At 45.6% G+C, this 24,715-nt stretch overlaps 1 protein-coding gene across 2 annotated transcripts in view; it reads right to left on the bottom strand.

The window, feature by feature from the left end:
- LOC137563882 (uncharacterized) overlaps positions 1-24,186 on the bottom strand; it is a 58,051-nt gene extending 33,865 nt beyond the window's left edge. The window contains exons 1-3 of one of the 2 annotated variants that reach the window (XM_068276938.1): positions 24,118-24,186; positions 22,162-22,317; positions 5,461-5,612 (exon numbers count right to left, since the gene is read on the bottom strand). In XM_068276938.1, coding sequence (XP_068133039.1) covers positions 5,461-5,583 — 123 coding nt within the window. In that variant the 5' untranslated portion in view covers positions 5,584-5,612; positions 22,162-22,317; positions 24,118-24,186. Of the gene's footprint in view, positions 1-5,460; positions 5,613-15,264; positions 15,402-22,161; positions 22,318-24,117 lie in introns of those variants that run through there. The other variant, XM_068276929.1, reaches the window with a different exon arrangement.
- Between the last annotated feature and the right edge of the window lie 529 nt (positions 24,187-24,715).

Raw genomic sequence — 24,715 nt, 5'->3', positions numbered from 1 at the left:
GGGTCCTTGGTATCAATACTTTGTATATTCCCATTGAAAAATAAACAAATCTGGCTGTTTGTGGCTCCGCCCCCTTCCTGAATTTGGACCCTAGTCACCCAGTGTCCAACTGTACCAGGTTTGAGGCATCTGCTTTTACCAGTATAAGAGAATGGTAGCAGATGAAATATTCCCTTTGAAAATCAAAAGGTGAATTTTTATTGGCTGTTGCAGGCTCCACCCACCTTCCAAAATCTTAATCTCAGTCACCCAATGACCAACTGTGCAAAGTTTGAGAACCCTGCCATTAACGGTGTAAGAAGGGTTGCAGTTTATATTTTCCCAGTAAAAGTTGTTTTGGCTCCACCCACTTTTTGTAACCTTGACACACAGTCACTCAATGACCAAGTTTGTGAGCTTTCAGGTTCCTGGCATCAAAAATGTGTGCATGGAAGCAGTTTATCCACTAAGGAAATCTGGCTGTATGTGGCCCCGCCCCTTTAGTGAATTTGGACCCCAGTTACCCAATGACCGACTGTAGGAAGTTTGAAGCCTCTGCCATTAACAGTGTAAGAATAGCAGCAGTTTAAATATTCCCCTTGAAAATCAATAGGTGAATTTTGATTGGCTGTTGTAGGCTCCACCCATTTTCTTGAATCTTAATCGCATTCACCCAGTGACCAAGTGTGGCAAGTTTGAGAACCCTGCGATTAACAGTCTAAGAATGGCTGCAGTTTACATTTTCCCATTTAAAATGAACGGCTGAAATTTGATTGGCTGTTTTATGCTCCGCCCACTTTTCCTGGATTTGTAACCTCGGTCACCAAGTGACCAACTGTGCCAAGTGTGGGGACTTTGGCTTGATTACTGTGAGAATGGCAGCCTTTTACATTTTTTCCATTGACTTGAATGGGTGGAATCTGATTGGCTGTTTGTAGCTCCGCCCACATGTGCAGGGGGGCCGCGAGACCCCCAGAACCTATCATCCCAGGTAGTAAGGGATCTGTGTACCAAGTTTCGTTCAAATCGGTCAAGCGGTTTTCGCGTGATCGCGGCACATACACACACACACACACACATACACACACACACACACACACACACATACATCCGATTTTATATATATAGATTTAAATCTACTTTTTAAGTTTTTACTGTTTTATTGTTTTTGCTCAATGACACATTCATTGAAGTATGCCAGAGCTAAAATCTATGAACAAACGACCCTTGTTATTTCTTTCCTGCTCTTGGAAGCCATTTTCTGCTAGGAAAGTGTTTTATAGTTGTAATTTCTTATCAGTGAGGGTCACACTGTAGTCTGACTCAAGGTGCGTACACACATGCGACTATAGTCGTTTGTAATGATCGTTCCCCGATCTTTACCAAACGATGATCGTTACAAAAAACGAACCAACGACTATTAAGGCAAACGACGAACGAGCCAAATCGCTACAAAAGAAAGTTCTGTCTCGGCGGATTTTAACCAACGACGATCGTTTGCAAAAGTAGTACATCGTTGGAAACGGTCGTTCGTACTAGGCTTGACATGCGCATTTCACTATTTCTCCCTGAAACTTCTCATTTTTATGCGCAGGCGCAATAGTTGCTTTACGTGATGTAACGTTCGTTCTAACGATCAGATCGTTACACACCTTTTAAAACTAACTTTACTTAGGTCGTTCTTTCATCAATTAAAAGTTTGTTCGTCGTTCTCAACGAACGATCGTCGTCGCATGTGTGTACGTAGCATCAGTCCTGACGGAATTGCAACTTACATATCTGATGTTTAACTCTTTCAGGCAGAGAAAGAACACAGCATAGTTATTTGTGTAAAACGACTGGAAGAGGCATGGGAAGTCTGGCACTATATTTTAATTTCAGCAGATAAAAGCAATGCAGCAAGCAGCAATATGCACGGAAGGTAAAACTTGCAATGGAAACAGACATTCAAAGTGGTAGTCGTGCAGGATTAAATTGCAGATGCGTGAAAAGCTGTACCTGGGTGTAGGGAGGTGTGGCAGGTGTGGGCGCCTCACGTAGGGGCGGGGCATCCCCAATCGCCATGGTTACCATTTAAAGTTGCCGCTTATGCGGCATCCATTCAGCTCTGAGCCGGGTGGAGCTAGTAGGCGTGGTTTAAGGTCACTTGGCTGCAACGTCACTATTGACGTGTGCCCGTGACCATTCTTTCTAGCCACGTCCGCTTCCGCTCCTCTCCAGGGCGCCCACGCTCGGACCATTGATTATGGAGGGGGGTGGACCTAATGAGCGAACCGGAAGTCCGCGTTTGGACGCGTACTTTATTCCGCTTTCGTTCTAGCAACACTGTGCACATCACCTCTGAAGAAGCCATGCGTTTTGCCTTGCGAAACGGTCGCAAGGCCGTGAACCAATTGCCGCCCACACCTGCAACTTCCCTACACCCAGGTACAGCTTTTCAAGCATCTACAATTTAATCCTGCACGACTACCACTTTGAATGTCTGTTTCCACTGCAAGTTTTGCCTTCCATGCATATTGCTGCTTGCTGCATTGCTTTTATCTGCTGAAATTAAACTATAGTGCCAGACTTCCGATGCCTCTTCCAGTCGTTTTGCATAGACTTTGCCTTTCAGTCTTGAGCACACAGTTTACCTGGGTGTCTTCATTTTGCTCACTCCACGTAGCATAACTCGAGTGCCTGCCAGCTCTCCCATTTACCACAGTTATTTGTGTGCTAAGCACTATACATACACATGTCTATTTCATCATGTCACATGTCACCTCAGGTATCCTTTAAGGACCTAATAAAGGTTCCAGGTGCACCTCTACGTACATGACAGAGATGATAGGAATTAGAACTGAATGTCAGGAAAATCTACTGGTGCTTAGCGATCTAAAGTCTATAACCAGAATCTTAAAATTCTAATTCCAGAAATGCACCGTCACCTCACCCCACTCAGTAGTGCCACTCACCAGATGCACGGACCTAAAATGTCAGTAACCGTTCATGTTGTAATCCCAAGCCTCTCTGGTCACAATGGCTCAAAGGAGGACTCCGCAGTGATCGGCTGGTTCTCTGTGGCATATCATGCAATTAATAGGCTCAGATGGTGCATAATCCTTGGTAGAACACATTTATTAAAATAATAGAAACACAATACTCACCTTATGAAAATATATGCCCAGTTATGGTGCATCGAAGGAAGAGAGTGGGAAGACTTAGCATCCAGCCACTGGTACGTGTTCCGTTGTCTAGCGTCATTCGTCCGCATGCTCCCAAGGTTCACTAACTCAATAACCACTGGTTTCACCCTACAGGATGTTAACAAGGGCTAGCCAAAGGTCACTACTAGTCTGCACAGGCAAACTGCCTTCCTTTTTTTTTCTTGCCAGTTTCTTAATATACACACCCAAGCAATGTTCTTAGAGTTTTAAATCATTTCTTTCATAATTGAGGAAAAATTGAACATAGGTGTGTGTGGTACACTGGTCAGATTTTTCAAATGTTACAGTCAATCAGAAAAATTGATTGTAGTCCTTGAATTGAAAGAAAAACAAAACAAAACAAAACAAAAAACTGTATGGTGTGTGTCCACCTTTAGGACCCGTTTCCCCTTGTGTGGTGGGAATCGCTGCAGCAAAAATTTGCATGCGGATGCGAATTTTGCATGCGGTTATATGCAAATTTTCATGCAAATTTGCATAGATGACGATCTACGCGAATTTAACCATGGTAGTGCCTGTGTGCTTTTCCATTGATTCGCATGAAAATTCGCATACCAATACCGCATGCGAATTCCCTATTAACCACTTAAGGACCAGGGCTTTCTGCAGTGATCGGTGCTGCGTGGGCTCTCCAGCCCGCAGCACCGATCAGGATTGAGCCTTGGCGATCAGACTTCCCCCCTTTTTTCCCCATTTCCCCACTAGGGGGATGTCCTGCTGGGGGGGGGGGGGTCTGTTTGTGATCTGCGGGGGGGGGCTCTTCAAAGCCCCCCTCCGCAGCGTTTTCGTCGCTCCCTGCCTTCCCGTCCCTCCCTCTTCCTCCATGGGCTGCGCAGGACGGATATCCGTCCTGCGCATTGAAGGATAGGCTTCAGCCTATCATATGCCGGCGATCCCCGGCCAATCAGAGGCCGGGGATCGCCGATCTGCCTTACGGCGCTGCTGCGCAGCAGCGCCGTATGATGTAAACAGAGGGGATTCCTTCCCCGCGTGTTTACATTTCGCTGGCGAGCCGCGATCGGCGGCTCTCCGGCTGTTCACGGAGACAGCTTCCGTGAACTGGCATGGAAAGGCTGCTTGATCGAGCAGCCGTTTCCATGCTATACCACTAACGACCCGCCGACGCCTATGGGCGTTAAGTGGCTAAATACATTGTATGCGATTCGCATAGCGGTATGCAATATGCGAATTCTGGTGGCTCTGCCGTGCAGATTTGTTCTGCACAGAAAAACGCAAAGGAATCCTGACAAGTGGAAACAGTCCCATCCACTTGTATTGGCTATGCGAATTCGCATGCGGCAAACGCATGCGAATTTGCGATAGTGGCAACGGGCCCTTACTAGAAGCATTAATATTTAATAAAGGTGCCCATACATCAGGTGACTTTGGCGGCCGATCGATCAACCTATTCGATGCAGGCCCGACCGGCCGACGATGCAACCAATTTCGGGTCGAAATTGGTTGCGTTACTCGATCGAGCCTGGTGCTAGATGTCAGGCTGAAGTTGATCGGGTGTGTGGCGGTGCGGCAGCTGATTTCAGAACGAGCGACTAAACCCCCTCTGCTGCCCGCCTAGTGTATAAATGTGCCCCTCCCGTGTGTGCATTCATACATAACCTGCCCTGTATCAGCCTCCACATGGTGTCCGTCCTTCGGGTGGCTCTGCCACATACACGCTAGCGGCAGCACATAGAATGTGATGTCACACGCTATGCACTGCCGCCAGCGTGTATGCAGCTGATAGAAGAGCCACCCGGAGGGCGGACAGACACCACGAGGCTGACACAGGACAGGTTATGTATGAATGCACATGTGGGGGGCACATTTATACATTAGGGGGGCAGCAGCGGGGCAGACGCAGCCGGCTTGGCCGATTCCCTAAAGATTTCATGCTGAAATCGGACTGGAATCGGCCTGCAGTATATGGGCAGCTCGACAAAGATGCAAATCTCTCTGTAATCAGATTCGATTAGAGATAATTTGTCTCTTTGTCGAATCTGCCCATAATCTGATGTATGGCTACCTTAAACACATATTAATAATATATATATCATTCTGGTTATTATCACAGAACATGTTTGATAAACAAGTAAAACAAGAAAAACCTTCCCCTTCTGTTCCCTCTCTTTTGCAAGTGAAATGCACCAAGAGCCTCCTCCTCCACCTCATGCCTCAGCAGAGATATCAGCAGCCCCCCCCCCCCCCCCCCAACCCAGTGGTAACATAGTAAACTGCTTAACGTTATATTGCGTCATATTAGGACACTTGAACTTACCAGTGATTCTTCTTCGGACAGGATTCCCACTTGCTGTAACCCATCAAGGAATGTAGAGGATTCAGTGACTGCCAGGCTTATGGGGACTTTTGACTTGGCAAAAAACCACTGTGGATCTGCCATGGATACCTTACTCTGCCAGTCAGATGTTCCTATGTAGAAAGCAATATCAGTTATTATCAATCCTAAGGATAACAAATTATTATTATTGATTTATATAGCGCCAGCATCTTCCGTGGCGCTGTACAATAGCATGCAGGGTATAACAATACAAAGTATACAATACAACAACATTGTTTAAAAGGAAAAATCCATATCCCTCTCAGTTTAGGTTCCCTTTAAGGGAGAGTATTCCAGAGGAGCAGGGGTGAGGAATGAGAGAAGTCAACAAATCACAGGTTGTGAAGGTAGTGCAGAAAATCCAGGCTAAATTTATAGCACAATCCTATGAGCATACTCAAACATATCTGCTATATTCAGTTATTTATCTCTTGATATGTGCAGCTCTGTCTATTTGATACACGTTTGATTACATGCACAAGCCAGTAGACATGCCGGCAGCAGCTTGTCTTTAGATGTGATTGGGGACTCGAGTACTTCCGAAGGCTGCCTGAGAAGTGCCAAAGTGGTATCCGACCCAGCACTCTATGGTGTCCAGAGCCTTCCCTCTAAATAGGTAAGTAAAAGAGTAAACATTCGACTAATAAGCCTTCTTCATACTCTTTTCCTGTAGGCTACTTGCGATCTCTCAAATATAATGCGGAACTTGAGTCAAGTAACCCACACTTCTGGTGCAGGACTACCAAATATAAATAACTATGATAAAGTTTTCATACCAAGGCACCCACGCACCACACGGCTCATAGACAAGGTTGTTTGTACTGACCTGAGGAAGCAGGCTGAGAACTGTGAAATGCGTTGTCTACAGAATAACCGGTTTTATAATAAAGACTCCTTTTCCCCACCCATATGAGTCTTCATTGGAGGCAAGATACCTATTTTTATTCATAATTGTTGGTTTGAGAACTTAAGTTCCTCTATCCCTATCATATATATTGGGGGCCTTCCCAACAGCCTTTAGCCAGTTGTAACGCCACACCACCAGGTGATGTGTTATCCCTCACTACTAGTAGGATGGACCACAGAAGGAGAACGTCTGGCCGGTTCCAGGTTTCAGGATACCGAGCGGGAGTGGTTTACTCCCACATGCGCTTATGGTGGTTGCAAGATTGCAACCCATCCTTGTGAGTATCCACTACCCACGACATTCTGTAATACATTGTTCCTAACGATACTGCAGCACAGTGGCGTAGTGGTTAGCGCTCTCGCCTTGCAGCGCTGGGTCCCTGGTTCGAATCCCAGCCAGGGCACTATCTGCAAGGAGTTTGTATGTTCTCCCCGTGTCTGCGTGGGTTTCCTCCAGGCACTCCGGTTTCCTCCCATACCCCAAAAACATACAGATAAGTTAATTGGCTTCCCCCTAAATTGGCCCTAGACTATAATACATACACTACATAATACATATATTATACTAAATAATAATAATACTGCACCATTGAGGGTCCGGTTTTCCCTTCTTTACAGGTTAAAGGATCTCGACTCCCTGTGTGAAGAAAGTTCCCATTACCTGCACCACCACTTAATCTTGATGGCATCACCATCATTGTTCAGAATGATCCCCAGACATCCTGAGCATAATCCTCTTATACTAACCCAAAAAAACCTTGAAGTTTTGCTCATGTGGCAGCACATATAGGGCCCTGTTCCACTAGCAAGCACAATCGCGGTGCCTTTGTGATCAGGCAAGCTGCTATTCTTGCTTGCTGCGATTGCTCCACGCAGACATCAGCAAAGATCGGAGACCATTCATGTGTGGGGTTGCTTCTCATCCAAGGGAGTGGGCTCACTCACAATTTTGCCAAAAAACACAGCCATGAATAAAAAATGGTACCAGAACACCCTCCAACAGCAACTTCTTCCACCAATCCAACAACAGTTTGGTGAAGAACAATGCATTCTCCAGCACGATGGAGCATCGCGTCATAAGGCAAAAGTGATAACTAAGTGGCTCGGGGACCAAAACGTTGAAATTTTGGGTCCATGGCCTGGAAACTCCCCAGATCTTAATCCCATTGAGAACTTGTGGTCATTCCTCAAGAGGCGGGTGGACAAACAAAAACCAACTAATTCTGAGAAACTCAAAGAAGTGATTATGAAAGAATGGGTTGCTGTCAGGATTTGGCACAGAAGTTGATTGAGAGCATGCCCAGTCGCATTGCAGAGGTCCTGAAAAAGAAGGACCAACACTGCAAATACTGACTCTTTGCATAAATCTCATGTAATTGTCAATAAAAGCCTTTGAAACGTATGAAGTGCTTATAATTATATTTCAGTACATCACATAAACAACTAAAATAAAGATCGAAAAGCAGTTTAGCAGCAAACTTTGTGAAAACTCATATTTTTGACAGTCTCAAAACTTTTGGCCAGGACTGTATAACAAAAATGTGCTGCTTTGACACTGAGGGCCCATTCACACTTGCAAAATGCTAGCGCTTTTGCTAGCGTATTTCTTAGGCGATTTTTGGTGATTTTTTCACGTTCGCGTTAAGCGCTTCTATAGCACTAAACGCGATCGCTGGAAAAGTGCCTGAGAATGTGTGCAGGCTACATGTTTGTGTTTGGCGATTTGCATTAATCGCTGGCGATTAACACAAATCGCCCAAGTGAGAACGGCCCCATAGGGTATTATTGCACTAGCACTTTAAAAAGCGCTAGCGCTTAAACGTTTTGCCGAAATCGCCAGAAAAATGCTCTAGTGTGAATGGGCCCTAAAGGTGACCATACACTTCTAGATTTTCAGCAGATTCGACCATCAGATTTCTGTCAGATGCCTGTCAAGTATAATCTGACAGGAATCTGATGTGTGCCACACACTAGGAACAGATTTCCAATAGATTTCAGAATTAAATCTATTGGAAACAGATGTAAATGCATTATTGGACCATTAGATTCAATGCAGCTATATGGGCAGATCGACCTAGATTTTCCATCCAGTCAGCTGCAAATCGATCGATCGGCTGATTCGATAGAATTGATTTTTTTTTTTTTTTAAATAAACATGTTTTATTGAAAAAATGTTTGTATAGTACAACGTCCAGTGCTTACCGCACATACAATACATACAATATAATACTACATAAAACATCTACAAACATCAACACAACATCTTCCAAACTACGACACATCAGTTTAGGTAGGTGACCATAAGGTGGGTACCCAGGGCTTGTTCTGATTGGGTCATTATAGAAGTGCTTAATTGTATCGCCGTGCTTACCTCTCCTGGTCTGTACCAGCGTACAGGGGGAAGCAGCTATAAGAGGTTCCGAGACCGGTTAACAGCTCTGAGCTTCTATTTACCATAATGAGGGCTTTACAGATTGCACTTATGCATTTGTTAACCTTGCTGAGTGATGCTAGGGTCATTGGTCTGGTGTTATTTCGTGTCCTATAAACCAAACAACCTAAAACAGAATAACTACAAACACAAAAACAGACAAACAGGTCACTGCCATTTAATTTCTAGTTAGTTGTTCCACAGATTTACTCCTCACTCTATGGTTAGGGCCATTCGAGGATATACACAAGGTTGTATCAGGGTTGGTATCCCGCATTATTAGCTATTTATTTATTATAGAAAATATGGGATTTAATCAGATTTTAGGAAGGGCTGATGGTTAGCTGGCCCTTTTAATCTATTCCATCTGGCCAAGGAGGGTGGGAGAATAATGAAGACACTGGGGTTAGGGATCTGGATCTGATCCTGTGTTCTAATGAAATGTTCTGCTCGCAGAGGCATTTAAGTTGTACCAAAGATGGGCTATCCTCGGATTTCCAATTTTGAAGAATTAGGGACCTAGCCGCTGCTAGTATATGAAAGGTGATCGGTCTATGTGCCGGGTCTAGCTCATCCATTCCTGATAGAATTGATTTCTGATGGCTGAAATCCACCAGTGTATGGGCTCCTTTAGGCCCAGTTCACACTGGCATATAAATGTTCCGTTCAGTTCCGCTAACGGAACTATGTTAAAGTGAACCTCCAGGCTAAATATCTACTCAGCAGAACTGAGAAGGCTTGGTGTTTCTTTAACAGTTTCACAGCATCAGAACTTTGTTTTTCTTACATAAGCCTTATTTTGAGCTGCACAAAAGCTTAAGCTCCGCCCCATCAAATAAAACTGCCCGGGCTTTTTTTCCCTAATGCTGTTATTCACGTTGCCTAGCAAGTGGGAGGGGTGATCAGCACACATGACAGTTGGAACTGTGTCTCATGCTCCCTGTCACCTCCTTTCAACCAAAATAATGGCTACCCTAATGAAATCAAACATTTGCCTGTTCTTTTAAAATAGGGTGGGTAAGAGATTATATTACCTATCTACTTTAATTAACATAACTAATGTAACTTAATGACAGTATGTTTGTTTAGGCTGAAGTTCTTCTTTAATCAATAGGATCTGTCTACATTGCTCCTCTAGAACAGATCCATTTGGCAAGTTCCTCCTAACAGCGATTTTTCTGGATTGACGCCTCCATTGCACTGACCGTGCAATGACAGAAGGGAGGTTCAAGGATGAAAAATGTATGCCTTTTAAGAACAAATCTTTTTGCATGGAATTTAAAAAAAAGAAGATAGATCAAGAAATAGGAGACTGAGCGCTGGTACAGTCGGGACAGCGGGAGTACGGGACGCCGACGCCGCGGTGAGAGAGCGATATGGCTGGGCTGAGAAGCCCGATATGCGCATAATCTTTTTGATTCAAGTGAGTGTACTGGAGTGCGCAGGCTAGGAAATTGTGTGTGCAAACAGTATTATGCTATGTGCCATCTATTTGTTTTTACATGATCTTTGTGGATTAAAACTTGAGATTTTATAGAAGTTGAAGTATTGGAGCTGTGAAGTTTGTTGCCGTGCGGCAAAGCGTTAGACCCACCTGGAGTTTGAGGTGGCATCTATCCGGTGAGCGGCTGCATTGGAGGGAGTGGATTTGGATGTCACGTGGAGTGGAACACAAAACACTAATTATCACTGGGTGGATGTGCATGCATTCAATTTGTATTATTGGTAATGCACTATGTGGAGCTTGTTTATTGCAGATATATAGTCAATAAGAAGAGGAGCGCTGTCACAACAATTTTCAACAAATCAATAGGATCTGTCTACATTGCTCCTCTAGAACAGATCCATTTGGCAAGTTCCTCCTAACAGCGATTTTTCTGGATTGACGCCTCCGTTGCACTGACCGTGCAATGACAGAAGGGAGGTTCAAGGATGAAAAATGTATGCCTTTTAAGAACAAATCTTTTTGCATGGAATTTAAAAAAAAAAAGAAGATAGATCAAGAAATGATGTCTATTTTCAGTGTAAATTGTTCATGATGTTTGCTCCACAAAGAACCTGCAGGCCATCATCTTTACTGCTGGCAGACTAGAAAAAAACTAGACATCAACTGCCATTATCTATTAACACACCCACTAACAATGTGGTAGGCTAATACAAGATACTGCTTGCTTGGCAGTTGGAAACAGACATTTCCCACAATGCAACAAGGTTCACAGACAAGAAACGGTCAAGGCCACAATATCAGCCATACAGACTGGCTGTTTTCTCTTCGAGAAAAGGTACAGATTTCTCATGGGAAAGAGGGTATCGGCCAGTGAATGGGATAAAGTTCAATCCTGGGTTAAAGTTCCTCTTTAAAGTGGACCTGAACTCTTGCACAGGACAGAAGGAAAACATAGAGAAATGCACCCTGTATGTATTTAGAGAGTTTAGCCCCCTCATCTGTCTCTAATCACAAGTTGTAGTTTGATCCCTCAGCTGTGTCAGCTGACTGCCACAGCAGATAAGCTCATTTGAAAGCACAGGATGTTAATATGTCTGCTTCCATGAAAGCAGGAAGTAGACACACTGCAGATTTATTGCAGGATTTGTATCAGCTGTAACAAAGAAAGGTTTTTCTTTAAAGGTCATTATGCCGTTACGTATATTTTAGAGCAGAGAGGAAGTTCTGAGTTCAGGTCCTCTTTACGTCTCAGCTTGACATGAGGGGATGCAGCCATATTTACCTTGCTACAATCTTTGCAGAAGATCCACATTTTTGCAGAGAAAAGAACATTTGCAAAAGCATATGGGCATGAGAAACACATTTTTCCCATACAGACTAAACTCCATAAGCATGAGAAAGTCCACGAACATTCTTTCGATGAGCAAGACTTTGGAAAAATTCCCCAGAATCCCCAAGGCCTGTCACTGCACTGCAGCTGAGCAGAATCACGGTAAGTTGATAGATCGTCACAGCAGTGACTCCAATACCTGTCAAAGCATTTTTGACTGTAAAAAACAAAAACAACCAAAACGCTCACCTCTTAGTAGACAATACCTCTACTGATCAGCATAAAATTGTATAGAAGACAATGCGCTAATGCTGATTATTTCATTGTTACACCCCATTTTACAGAATTTCAATATGCACAAATTGTGCCAGACATGGGGCAGCTTCAGGATCATAAACAAATGTCATACAGAAAATCAGTACAGGCAAGAATCTATTCACTGCGCCTGCGAATGTGAAGGATACACGCGGCCAGGGTTGCGCAGGCGCAGTAGCCCACCGACTGAGTCGGCAAAAACAAAACGAACCCGCGGCAGTGGAACGGAGGATCGTTGAGGACTGGCGAGGGCACGGGACAGCTGCGGGGGGGCTGGTAGAAGCCCCAGGAAAGTGAAACTCATTTTTTCTACTTGCCTTTAGGTTTCCTACAGCGCCTTCCGGTTCCCCCGCAGGCTGCTCCGTTTGAATCTCCCACTCAGGCAACTGGTATAATTTTAAAAAGGAAAAATCCATATCATTCTCAGTTAAGGTTCCCTTTAAAGAAGCCCTGTAACAAAAAAGTGCCCCTGGGGGTACTTACCTCGGGAGGGGGAAGCCTCTGGATCCTATCGAGGCATCCCCAATCCTCCTGTGTCCCACGGTGGTCTCGCTGGGCCCCTCCGAAGCCACAGCCGACAATTTGTCAGGCTGTGGCGCAGTAGCGCCTGCAATATTTACCTGCCTCAGCTCCAGCGCAGACGCAGTAGAGCGAACCTGACTGGGATTGGCTATCTCCGCCTCATCCCGAGCCGAGAGCCGCTACTGCGCCTGAGCTGGAGCCAGGAAGGTAAATATTTACATCCCGCTGTTCGGAGGGGCACAGCGAGACCACCGTGGGACGGGAGGAAGGTGCAGGAAACCGCTGCATCCTATCGAGGCTTCCCCATCCTCCTCCATCCGACCTCCTGAGGCAAGTACCCCCCAGGGGCACTTTTTTTTTGTTACAAGTTTTCTTTAAGTAAATTATCTAACTATTGCTGTATGTGTGAAAATCTTAGGGCTAGTTCACACTCGACGCTTCCCGCCGCTTGCCCCACAATCGCCCTCGGGTCAGCGATCGCACTTCGGCAGCAAAATCTTGTGATTTAAGCACGATTTGCGCTTTTGATTCCCATCAATAGAACGAGAACCCCAGCGCAATCACTCCAAAGACGCTGCATGCAGCATGTTTGTGATTGATCGAAATCGCAAACGCTGCAGTGTGAATGTATCCATAGGGATACACTAGTAGCAGCGCTTTGCTGATTGCTGGGGGGTCAGCAAAGCGCTGAAAAAGCGCCAAGTGTGAACCAGCCCTGGGTGAATTTGGTATTATTCCAACCCTTTATTTTTATGGAACAGGTTTAAGTGAATTGAAACCTCAAAGTAAATAAAATGGGAAGTCACAACTCAGAGCACAACACTGCTGACATCATACAGCTGTAGAAGAAACTACTTTCACATCCTCCAAATGTTTTGCACAGTGCATTATTATTTTCCTATATCACGGGTGCTCACACTTCTTCGGCTCGCGAGCTACTGTAAAGTTGGCAGAGTCCAGGAGATCTACCAACACCCCGACCACCCCCCCCCCTTCAGTGTAGGTAGCCAGATATCTGTGCCTTCAGTGTAGGTAGCCAGGGATCTGTTTCTTCAGTGTAGGTAGCCAGGGATCTGTTTCTTCAGTGTAGGTAGCCAGGGATCTGTTTCTTCAGTGTAGGTAGCCAGGGATCTGTTTCTTCAGTGTAGGTAGCCAGGGATCTGTTTCTTCAGTGTAGGTAGCCAGGGATCTGTTTCTTCAGTGTAGGTAGCCAGGGATCTGTTTCTTCAGTGTAGGTAGCCAGGGATCTGTTTCTTCAGTGTAGGTAGCCAGGGATCTGTTTCTTCAGTGTAGGTAGCCAGGGATCTGTTTCTTCAGTGTAGGTAGCCAGGGATCTGTTTCTTCAGTGTAGGTAGCCAGGGATCTGTTTCTTCAGTGTAGGTAGCCAGGGATCTGTTTCTTCAGTGTAGGTAGCCAGGGATCTGTTTCTTCAGTGTAGGTAGCCAGGGATCTGTTTCTTCAGTGTAGGTAGCCAGGGATCTGTTTCTTCAGTGTAGGTAGCCAGGGATCTGTTTCTTCAGTGTAGGTAGCCAGGGATCTGTTTCTTCAGTGTAGGTAGCCAGGGATCTGTTTCTTCAGTGTAGGTAGCCAGGGATCTGTTTCTTCAGTGTAGGTAGCCAGGGATCTGTTTCTTCAGTGTAGGTAGCCAGGGATCTGTTTCTTCAGTGTAGGTAGCCAGGGATCTGTTTCTTCTGTGTAGGTAGCCAGGGATCTGTTTCTTCTGTGTAGGTAGCCAGGGATCTGTTTCTTCTGTGTAGGTAGCCAGGGATCTGTTCCTTCAGTGTAGGTAGCCAGGGATCTGTGTCTCCTTCTGGGCGGCTAACTGGAGGGCAGCAGCGGCTGAAGGAGCGCTCCGGTGTAACAACAGATAGTGCAGCCCCGCACGTTGTGCAGCTCCGCATGCGCAGGAGCCTGCATCCCTGTCATTACACCGGCAGGGGGCGGTGGCAGCGTGCGTGGATGCGTTGTGCACGGAGCCGCCCCCAGCCATGATGTCATGGCCGCACTGCCTCTCTCCGCCCCCTCTTCCCTATTGGCCAGCAGCAGAATTTGACGGGACGCGGCCGCTTGGCCGTGTTACGCAGCTGCCGGGCACAAAATGTTAAGTGATGCGACCAGGAGGCCGCGATCTACTAAATAGGTGGTCGCGATCTACCTATTGGGCACCCCTGTCCTATATAATCATTTGCAAGTGTCTCTGCGTCCCATGTCCCTGTGTCAGTGCTTTTTCACTACTGCGCATGTGCCGCACTGACAGCCCTTGGGAAAGGACGAGTGGACTTGCCAGGGGGCCGGGCAGGCGGGTGCGCGCTGACATGCCGCGGTGACAGACCTAGAGCCCGTTTTTAAATGGGCTTAGGTCAACTACTTAATTTATAAAGCGTTAAACTCCATGGTGTTATACAGAGTAAAAACAAACATAGGGTACAGAATACAGAACTATATAGTAATTAGTAACACATGTAACATGATGATCAAAAACTATTGCAAATTCCAAACACAAAAGGGTGAAAGTCAGTGCATGTAACTTCCAGTCTGCTACTAACTCAGGCAAAGGACTAGCTTTTTGTTTTCTAGGCAATCCCGCAGACATTGTACTCTGTAGTCCCAGCAAGTAAGTGAGAAAGCCTGGCGGGTGGAGCAGCCAGCATTGTAGTGATCTGGATCGGCTCTGCCCTCCACAGCTCACGTGCTCCAGCACACGTTATGTTATGATATGCAGCATAAGCAATGTGTAAAGCGCTGGTCCCGCTATGCGGGCTCAGTATGCTTTGCAGAGGCAGTACTACTCACCGCATAGCCATGAGCTCCGGCTTCTGTACAGGAAAGAGCGAGCAGCAGCTCCGGAAACCGATTCGTGCTGGGGGAGAGTTCACCACATTAGCTAGCAGCCAAGCCTGACCCACCCTCCCCCTTCTCCTCCTCTGTCCCAGCCCCTGGCAGGCAGTCAGTCCCGTCCCTGGCAATACACTACAGTTCTCTGCTCCCTAATCTCCCCGTAGGATCTACACTTCCCGGAAACAGAAAAGTGTATTTTCAGAAAAGTAGATTTTGATGGGATGGTCTACTCTAACCGAATACCTTGTCTTGTACATATTTCCAGTGCTGTATTCTCCTCCATCTAAACTTTGAGGCCAGTTTTGCACTTGAGAGCATACCTCCCAACTTTTTGAGATGAGAAAGAGGGACAACTAAGCCACTCCCCTGCCACACCCTGATCTGGCCTCAATCACACTCCTAGTCACGCATACCATCCAAATGTCTTAAAAATATGTTGTTTTATAACTACACTGGTCCTCTTGATCCTGGTGCATTTTCCTTCATATTAACATTTTAAAATTAGTAATATATCAATTTAAAGGATGGGAACAATGTTTAGAGTCAAACACATTTTTAGTAGAGAAATATATATATTTACATAGAAAGAGGGACAAAGTCCTGAAAGAGGGACAAATGAGGAGGGACAGGGCTCCCAAAGAAGGACTGTCCCTCCAAAAGAGGGAACATTGGGAGCTATGCTTGAGAGTGGTGTTGTGGTGCCCAGCTGACCCCCCCCCCCCCACACACACACACACACACACACACACACACATCGCACTACAACGCCAAAAAAGCGATTCATATGACCCTGCGGCAGAGTGACATATGCATAGTTTGCCCCACGCATGCCCTTCGCTGCCCTTCTCATACACTTTCATTGCTGTTGCGTTACCTTGTGGTCAGAAAAGTAACGCAATGCAAAAAAAAGTGTATAGGTGTAAAAGAGGCCTGAAGTGTACCTGTAGCGAAAAAGTGCCCCTACACATAACTCCCAACTGTCCCTATTAGTGAACCAAATCCCTCTTTCTTCCTCATGTGTCCCTCTTTCAGGACTGATCTGTACAATCAATGTGAATATATGTACTGGATTTTTCTACTTAAAAGTGTGTTTAATTCACTCTGTAGCAAACCTCACAGGTTTGCTTTGAAACAAGCCAGAGGCTGGGCTCACAGTGGTGGTCAGTTGCATAATGCACGCTGTGGAGATTGATGCTGCAAAATGGCTGTTCAATCGTAATTTTGATCGATTTCCTGGCCAAAATCAACCAAAACTATTCATCACTCCAGACGGAAAGCTCTTGTTCAAAAGGAGGTGGTTAGGTGGTAGATTTTGGAATGACCGAAGGACCCCCCTGGTCAGCGCTAGTCTAGTTTAGAGGACCCAATAGGACACCACATAGGGAAATTGCACTAATGTGATTGGGTGGACAGCACTCTGTCAAACTGCTAGGTTTTAGTTGTAGTGATAATATGCCCACACTATTAGGCCAATCACGACGCTTTGTGCTGTAAGATGGTCCTGTGATTGGAGAACTTTTCCTTATGAGGTTTCCTGCTTGGTTCCCTAAAGTAGTGCCACCTGTGTCCTCACCGCAGCTCTGGTGGCTCCCGGTCCCCTCAGGTGCAGATGCCGACCTCGCCAGGTTGGCACTATCAGTTCGTCTCCGTAACCCGCATACTAGAGTGCAAGTAAGATGCCAACCTGGTAAGGTCGGCATTTGCACGGAAGGGGACCGGGAGCCATCGGAAGTTGCGGCGAGGGCATAAGACGGCTGCCAGGGGCTGGAGTAAGCCCCAGGTAAGTAGATTTTTTTATTCAACCCGGACCTTCCCTTTAAAGAGGATCTGTAACATCAAAAGATCCCCTGGGGGGTACTCACCTCGGGTGGGGGAAACCTCCGGATCCTAATGAGGCTTCCCACGCCGTCCTCTGTCCCACGGGGATCTTGCTGCAGCCCTCCGTACAAGATGATGTCATTATTTACCTTCCCGGCTCCTGCGCAGGCGCTCTGACGGCTGTCGGCTCCGAACTACACGGAAATACCCGATCGCCGTCGGGTCTGCTCTACTGCTCAGGCGCAAGTTTCCGGCGCCTGCGCAGTAGAGCGGACCCGACTGAGATCGGGTATTTCCGTGTAGTTCGGAGCGGAAAGCAGCCACAGCGCCCCCGCTGGAGCCAGCAAAGGTAAATATTGATTTTACAGTCGGGTCTGTCGCCGGCTGTTCGGAGGGCTGCAGCGAGACCCCCGTGGGACAGAGGACGGCGTGGGAAGCCTCATTAGGATCCCGAGGCTTCCCCCACCCGAGGTGAGTACCCCCCAGGGGATCTTTTTAAGGTTACAGAGTCTCTTTAAGGTGCCCATACACTTGTCAGTTTTCCCAGATTAGATCATAATGATGAAATCTGCTAGCGATTGATCCAGCAATATGGCTGCCTGAACAAAACTCTTGATCGCTTCAGACTAAAAGCTTACGTTTGAAAGGGGGTCGGTGGGGTGCACAGCGGCGGACTCCCCAGGTCTCCCACCCATCTAAAACATTCAGCACTAGTTCACTTTAGGGGACCCAATAGGAAACCTCATAGGGTACAGTTCTCCAATCACAGTACCCTCCTATAACACAAAGCCTTGTGATTGACCAAATAATGTGGGCATAGTTTACTACAACCGATCGGAAACCTACGGTAGCAGTTTTAGAGGGTGCCAATCTCCCTCATGTTGGCAGAATTTCCTCATGAAGTTTCCTGCTGGGTCCTCTAAAGTGAACTAGTGCCAAACATTCTGCCCCGGGATCTGTACAGATCGTTGGCAGCAGAACACACACTCCCCTTTCCGCCGTCATGCTCCTGCTGTGTTCTGTCTCCATACGCGACTGCCACCTGTTCCAAGTGACGGCATGTACTTTACATGACTAAATACATCAGGGGTTTCCAGAGTCCAGCCCGAGGGCCAAATGTGGCCCGCCAAGCTTTTTTCAGTGGCCTGCAAAACTCCTGTGAGATTTTCATTGCATGTAGCCCACAGGCTGTTACTGTGGGGCCACATGCACCAATGTTTAGGGCCAACCTGTGTCACCACTTACCCTCCGATCTCCTGCAATCCCATAGGAATTAGTATAGAACTACAGAGAAATGGCCACCATAGTGTATACTCAGTATGTACTAGGAAATGTCAGTCATTTTTGTAGTCCTATGGTGATTACTATGGCACAATGGAAAATGGCAGCTGAAGTCCCAGTGGAGGGGGAGGAAACACAGATACATGGGCCTGGACCTGATGAGTGAAGGGTAGCCACTTATGTCAGCAGTAGCCACTTATGCCTGCAGCCGCCACTATATCAGCAGCCGCCACTATGTCAGCAGCCATTCATTAGCAGTAGCCACTATGTCAGCAGCAGTAGCAGCCATTCATTAGCAGTAGCCACTATGTCAGCAGCAGTAGCCACTATGTCAGTAGCAGCCATTCATTAGCAGTAGCCACTATGTCAGCAGCAGCCATTCATTAGCAGTAGCCACTATGTCAGCAGCAGCAGTCACTATGTCAGTAGCAGCTATTCATTAGCAGTAGCCACTATGTCAGCAGCAGCAGTCACTATGTCAGTAGCAGCTATTCATTAGCAGTAGCCACTATGTCAGCAGCAGCAGTCACTATGTCAGTAGCAGCCATTCATTAGCAGTAGCCACTATGTCAGCAGCAGCAGTCACCATGTCAGTAGCAGCCATTCATTAGCAGTAGCCACTATGTCAGCAGCAGTAGCCACTATGTCAGCAGCAGCCATTCATTAGCAGTAGCCACTATGTCAGCAGCAGCAGTCACCATGTCAGTAGCAGCCATTCATTAGCAGTAGCCACTATGTCAGCAGCAGTAGCCACTATGTCAGTAGCAGCCATTCATTAGCAGTAGCCACTATGTCAGCAGCAGCAGTCACTATGTCAGTAGCAGCCATTCATTAGCAGTAGCCACTATGTCAGCAGCAGCAGCAGCAGCAGCAGCAGCCACTCATTAGCAGCCACCACAGCACACTGAAGGGGACATGTTGACAGCACACATGGAATATGGTTTATTTCCCATAGAAATGTTTTATCGGACAAAACTATAATAGGCATACTATATCTAGGGGCAAGCAGAAAAAAAGTGTTTAAAGCAGACCTGAACACAGAACTTCCTCTCTGCTCTAAAAGATAAGCAACAGCATAATAACATTTAAAGCAGAATTGTCACCATAAAAAAAATCAAATTTCAACAGCAACTGGTCTGAGCGTATTAAAGGGGAACTGAAGAGAGAGGTATATGGAGGCTGTCATGTTTATTTCCTTTTAATCAATACCAGTTGCCTGGCAGCCCTGCTGGTCTATTTCTCTGCAGTAGTATCTGATTAAAACCAGAAACAAGCATGCAGCTAGTCTTGTCAGATCAGACTTATAAGTCTGAACCACTGAATCACCTGATCTGCTGCATGCTTGTTCAGGGGCTATGGCTAATAGTATTAGAGGCAGAGGATCAGCAGGGCTGCCAGGCAACTGGTATTGATTAAAAGGAAATAAACATGACAGCCTCCATATACCTCTCTCTTCAGTTCCCCTTTAAGTGATTGAGATGCTAATCCTGCATTCAAAACTTTTTCTGCTGTTATGGTTCGGAGTTATCACATACCTTAGGAGCACTGGCCATTTAATTGAGGGAGGAAATGATGTCAGGAGGTCAAAGGTAACAAAGATGGAAACTGCCCAGAATAGGATTCTCTGCTTTTCCTTTATAAAATTCACAGGAATAATGTGCACAGTGCAATACATCTGTTATATAAGTAGAACTAGTATTTATCTACTTATATATGTGTTTTTTTATTTCTAGGTTGCTATCCCCTACCCCGCCGTGCTGTGTAGCTGCTCTCTATTGCTGACAACAGCTGGGGAAAAACACAGTGCTTAGTTTAGAAGTCATTTCACACCCGGGGTTTAACAGCTTCTAAAATGTCCACACACTAGATGAAATGTAGCCAATAAAGAGCACCCCTGCTGAGAGATCTAGTGTGTGTACAGTAGCCCCTGATGCTATTTGCTGATCATGCCAATGGCATAATGTAAATTGCAGCATGCTGTTTCTGCCAGAAGCGCCTGTTTTTATGTGATTGCTTTTATGCCCCATGCAGTTAAAGCGGACCTTTAGGCCATGTTCACATTGCGTTCGGCTCGTGTGTCCGCTGTGCTGGGCTGTTTTTGAGGCGTCTTTTTTTCCAATTCCCGGCGCTTGGGTGGGCGATACCTTTTAGTGCTTAGCGGTTTTCTAAGCGGTTTTTCTGAGCAGTTTTGTAATTCACCCCCTGACGCAAGTCAGGAAGTGAACTCTTTGACCCGGAAAATAATAAATACAATGTTTTTATTCTTAAAAACACAAACGCTACACAAAACGATTTTGTGAGTGTTTTGCGTTGCTCCTATACTTTCCATTGAGGCGGAGTCGCTTCAAAAACAGTCCATGCACTGCTTTACTGAACAGACATGGCACGACCCGCGCTGATATGAACCTTCTCATAGACATTCATAGTCCACGTGGTCGAGGGGCGTTTTTAAATACTGCACGCCGGCGAAAAAAAGACAAAAACGTCTGCAGTGTGAACAAGCCCTAACTCAGATCTTCCTCTCTGCTCTAAAAGATAAGCAACAGTATTAAAGAAAACATTTCTTTCTAACAGCTGATACAAATCCTGCAATAAATCTGCAGTTTGTCTACTTCCTGCTTTTATGGAAGCAGACATAGGGTTACCATCCTGTGTTTACAAATTAGCTGCTATGCTGTGGCAGAGGAGATTCCTGAGCTGACACAGCTGAAAAGATCAAATTACAGTGGTGATCAGTCACAGATGAGGGGTAATTAGACAGGCTTAACTCTCCAAATACATACAGGGTACATTTCTCTCTGTTTTGCTTCTGTCCTGTGCAAGAGTTCAGGTAAAGTTTAAATTACATTTAAGGTGGCCATACACTGGTCGATTTGCTATCAGATTCGACCAACAGATAGATCCCTCTCTGATCGAATCTGATCAGAGAGGGATTGTATGGCTGCCTTTACTGCAAACCGACTGTGAATCGATTTCAGCCTGAAACCGATTCACCATCTGCTGAGCTGCCTGCCCCCCCCCCCCCCCGCATACATTACCTGAAGCCTGGTCCCGGGCATCTTCTCCGCATCACCTCCCGGCTGACATCTTCTCCGCATCACCTCCCGGCTGGCATCTTCTCCGCATCACGACATCCGGCATCTGAGTATAACTTTCTGTCACTCCAGTGACAGCGGAAGTTCAAATAGAGCGCTCTCTATTTGTACTTCCGCTGTCACTGCAGTGACACAGGAAGTTGTACATGGATGCCGGGATGCGGAAGGTGATGCGAAGAAGATGCCAGCCCGGGAGCCGGGAGGTGATGCGGAGAAGATTCCGGGAGCCAGCTTCAGGTAATGTATACCTGCGTCGATTGTACGCCGCTAGTGATGCGCTCCCGTACCGCGGGTGATCGGCGGTAATTTCCCGCATGGAGCGATCGATGGGATTGATCTATTTCGGGACGAAATAGATCGAAATTTAGCGTTTAGGGTGAACGATGTGACAGCAGATTCGATCCCAGTGATCGAATATGCTGTCGATCGGTGGGTAATCGGCCTAGTGTATGTACACACAATTTGCACTTTACAATCGCACTAAAAACGCATGGCATGTGATGAGGAGAGACTATTGCAGAACGCACTTGTCTTTCATGTGCATTCTCCTGCTCTAGTGCGAAAAAGGCCCTAACTGAAAAAAGAAGACGTTTATGTCAGTAATAAATGCTTCTTATAAAAAGATAAGCGATATAACCCAGTGCATTTTACTGTATACCTTGTGTCTCATCATACTATACTGCGCCTCTTTCTGTCTTCTGCCTTCTAGTCTCCCCTGCATCCCTTAGTGCCTCATTATTCGAGGTACCCAAGTGTCATTGAGGCGTCTGGAAAGCTGTGGAGAAGAGGTTTTCTTGATTCTTTTAAAGCGCACCTGAAAAGAAACATGAGGTGTCATGTGACATGATGAGACAGACATGTGTATGTGCAGTGCCAAGCATACAATTAACCTCCCTGGCGATCAATTTCCCCAGGATTTCTGTGCAAAATGTGGTTCAATTAATTTCAAATAATTTTCGTTTCAAGGGTGTTTATTGATATAAATCAAAATGTTTAACATGTGGAAAAGCATAATAATCCCCACGCAGGGGGTATGCAAGATAAAAACAGAAAAAAAGAAAAGCAAGTTAACAGAAAAATATATCAATTGTCTTAACTGAAGAACACATTGTTAAACTAGTATACTTGAATAATTACTTTTTCATAAGGGATAGAGAGGTGAAGGAAAATGTAGGGTAAAGTAGGGTAGGGAAGATTAAGGGATGGTCCATGAGTGGGGGACCCACAACATGCCAATAGACATATCCAGTGATTCAAAAAGCAATAAAGGGAATGGGAAGGAAAGGAAAAGCATTACGGGTCAAGCATTTTTTCTGTACTTCCTATTTTTTTTATATATTGAATTCAATACAGAAAGAAATTAGTTTGCCGCCAGATAATTATGACGCTGCGTGACCCTGGCGTCATCAACACCAATCACCGGGGAACATGTAATTGCTGAGAGAGAAGCAAATACGCCGAGGGACATGAAAGAGGATACCGGGAAAGCTATCGGTACACGATGAGGGATCAGCATGCCAATGGTGAGTATAAGTTCCAGTATAGGTTAACCAGCTATAGGTGCCCCGGTATAAGCAAGCCAGCTATAGTTTCTGCAGTATAGGTAAGCCAGGCATGAGTGTCCCCAGTATAGGTAAGGCAGCTATGGGTGCCACAGTATAGGTAAGCCAGGTATGAGTGTCCACAGTATAGGTAAGGCAGCTATGGGTGCCACAGTATAGGTAAGCCAGGTATGAGTGTCCCCAGTATAGGTAAGGCAGCTATGGGTGCCACAGTATAGGCAAGCCAGATATGAGTGTCCCCAGTATAGGTAAGGCAGCTATGGGTGCCACAGTATAGGTAAGCCAGGTATGAGTGTCCCCAGTATAGGTAAGGCAGCTATGGGTGCCACAGTATAGGTATGTCAGCTATTCGTTCTACAGTATAGGTAAGCCAGGTATGAGTGTCCCCACAGTATAGGTAAGGCAGCTATAGATGCCACAGTATAGGTAAGCCAGCTATAGGTTCCACAGTATAGGTAAGCCAGCTATAGGTTCCACAGTATAGGTAAGCAAGGTTTGAGTGTCCCCAGTATAGGTAAGTGTATTGATACAGAAAAAGTGATACTACTTCAACAGGTAGCAATTGCAGGTTCTTTCTGATTCCTCCAATCACCAGACACAACCAATAAAGTTAACACATCAGAATCAGAATCAGAATCAATTTATTTTCGCCAAGTAAGTTTGCACCTACAATGAATTTGTCTTGGCAGTTGCTTAACAAACACAAACAAAAACAATACAAGGACAGACAGTGTGAATATTACAAGTTAAGGACGTTATAAGTATAGTGGCAGTAAGCAATGTGAGAATTGTTCATGTTTAGTTCTGTGCTGATTACTTTCAGTCCTAGCAGCTCTAACGTGGTTCAGCATTAAGTATGGCTACCGCTTGAGGAAAAAAACTGTTCCTGTGTCTAGAGGTTTTGGTAGCGATTGACCGGAATCTTACTCCTGAAGGCATGCGCTGGAAGATGGAGTGATACACACTATGATGGAAAATACCAAGTTATTTGAAAGAAGACAAACAATAAGAGCATAATAACATAATAATAATAAGTATTATAAACACATTACCTTGTGTTTTCTAGGTGTCCCACTCAAGGTTGTAGTATCTTCTATCCTCCTACGAGAGCGACTCTTCCCCTGCGATAGATGAGAAGTTCCTCAGGCGACAATTAGGCAGTGACACTTAGCTAGGTGGCCAGCTTAGCCAAGAGTCGAGATTATTCTGGCATCTCAAAATAGTAGCGGGTTTTATATCTTATCATACTCCATAGAGAACTACAGAGTATGATAAAACCCCTCGAGACTCTCAACAACTCATAATGGCTAGAACGGCATTAACTGAGCCAAATTCCGGTCAGACATGTAGCTGACAGATTTATAGCCTTTTCTAAATGGCTTTTCTCTCATCTAAACAATTAGATATTCCCTCTGGAATACAACAACTAAATTTACGACCCTCTTCTAAATCATCCTAAATTCATGCAGTATGGCTAAAAAGTCCCCCAATGTCCCCATCTTCATACTAAAAGGCAATCATCGGTTTTTAGTACATTAATAAGGGATTTTAAATCATGGGTCAGATCAGTGCTGCATTCCTTATATAAGAGCACTTTGTACTAATTGTACATAAGTGACATATGACTCATACACTCATCTTGTATTAGTT

The sequence above is a fragment of the Hyperolius riggenbachi genome, chromosome 1, assembly GCF_040937935.1.
Source record: "Hyperolius riggenbachi isolate aHypRig1 chromosome 1, aHypRig1.pri, whole genome shotgun sequence".
Classification (NCBI taxonomy): domain Eukaryota; kingdom Metazoa; phylum Chordata; class Amphibia; order Anura; family Hyperoliidae; genus Hyperolius; species Hyperolius riggenbachi.
The sequence above is the reverse complement of the archived record's forward strand: the minus strand, read 5'-3'. Positions and strand labels throughout refer to the sequence as shown.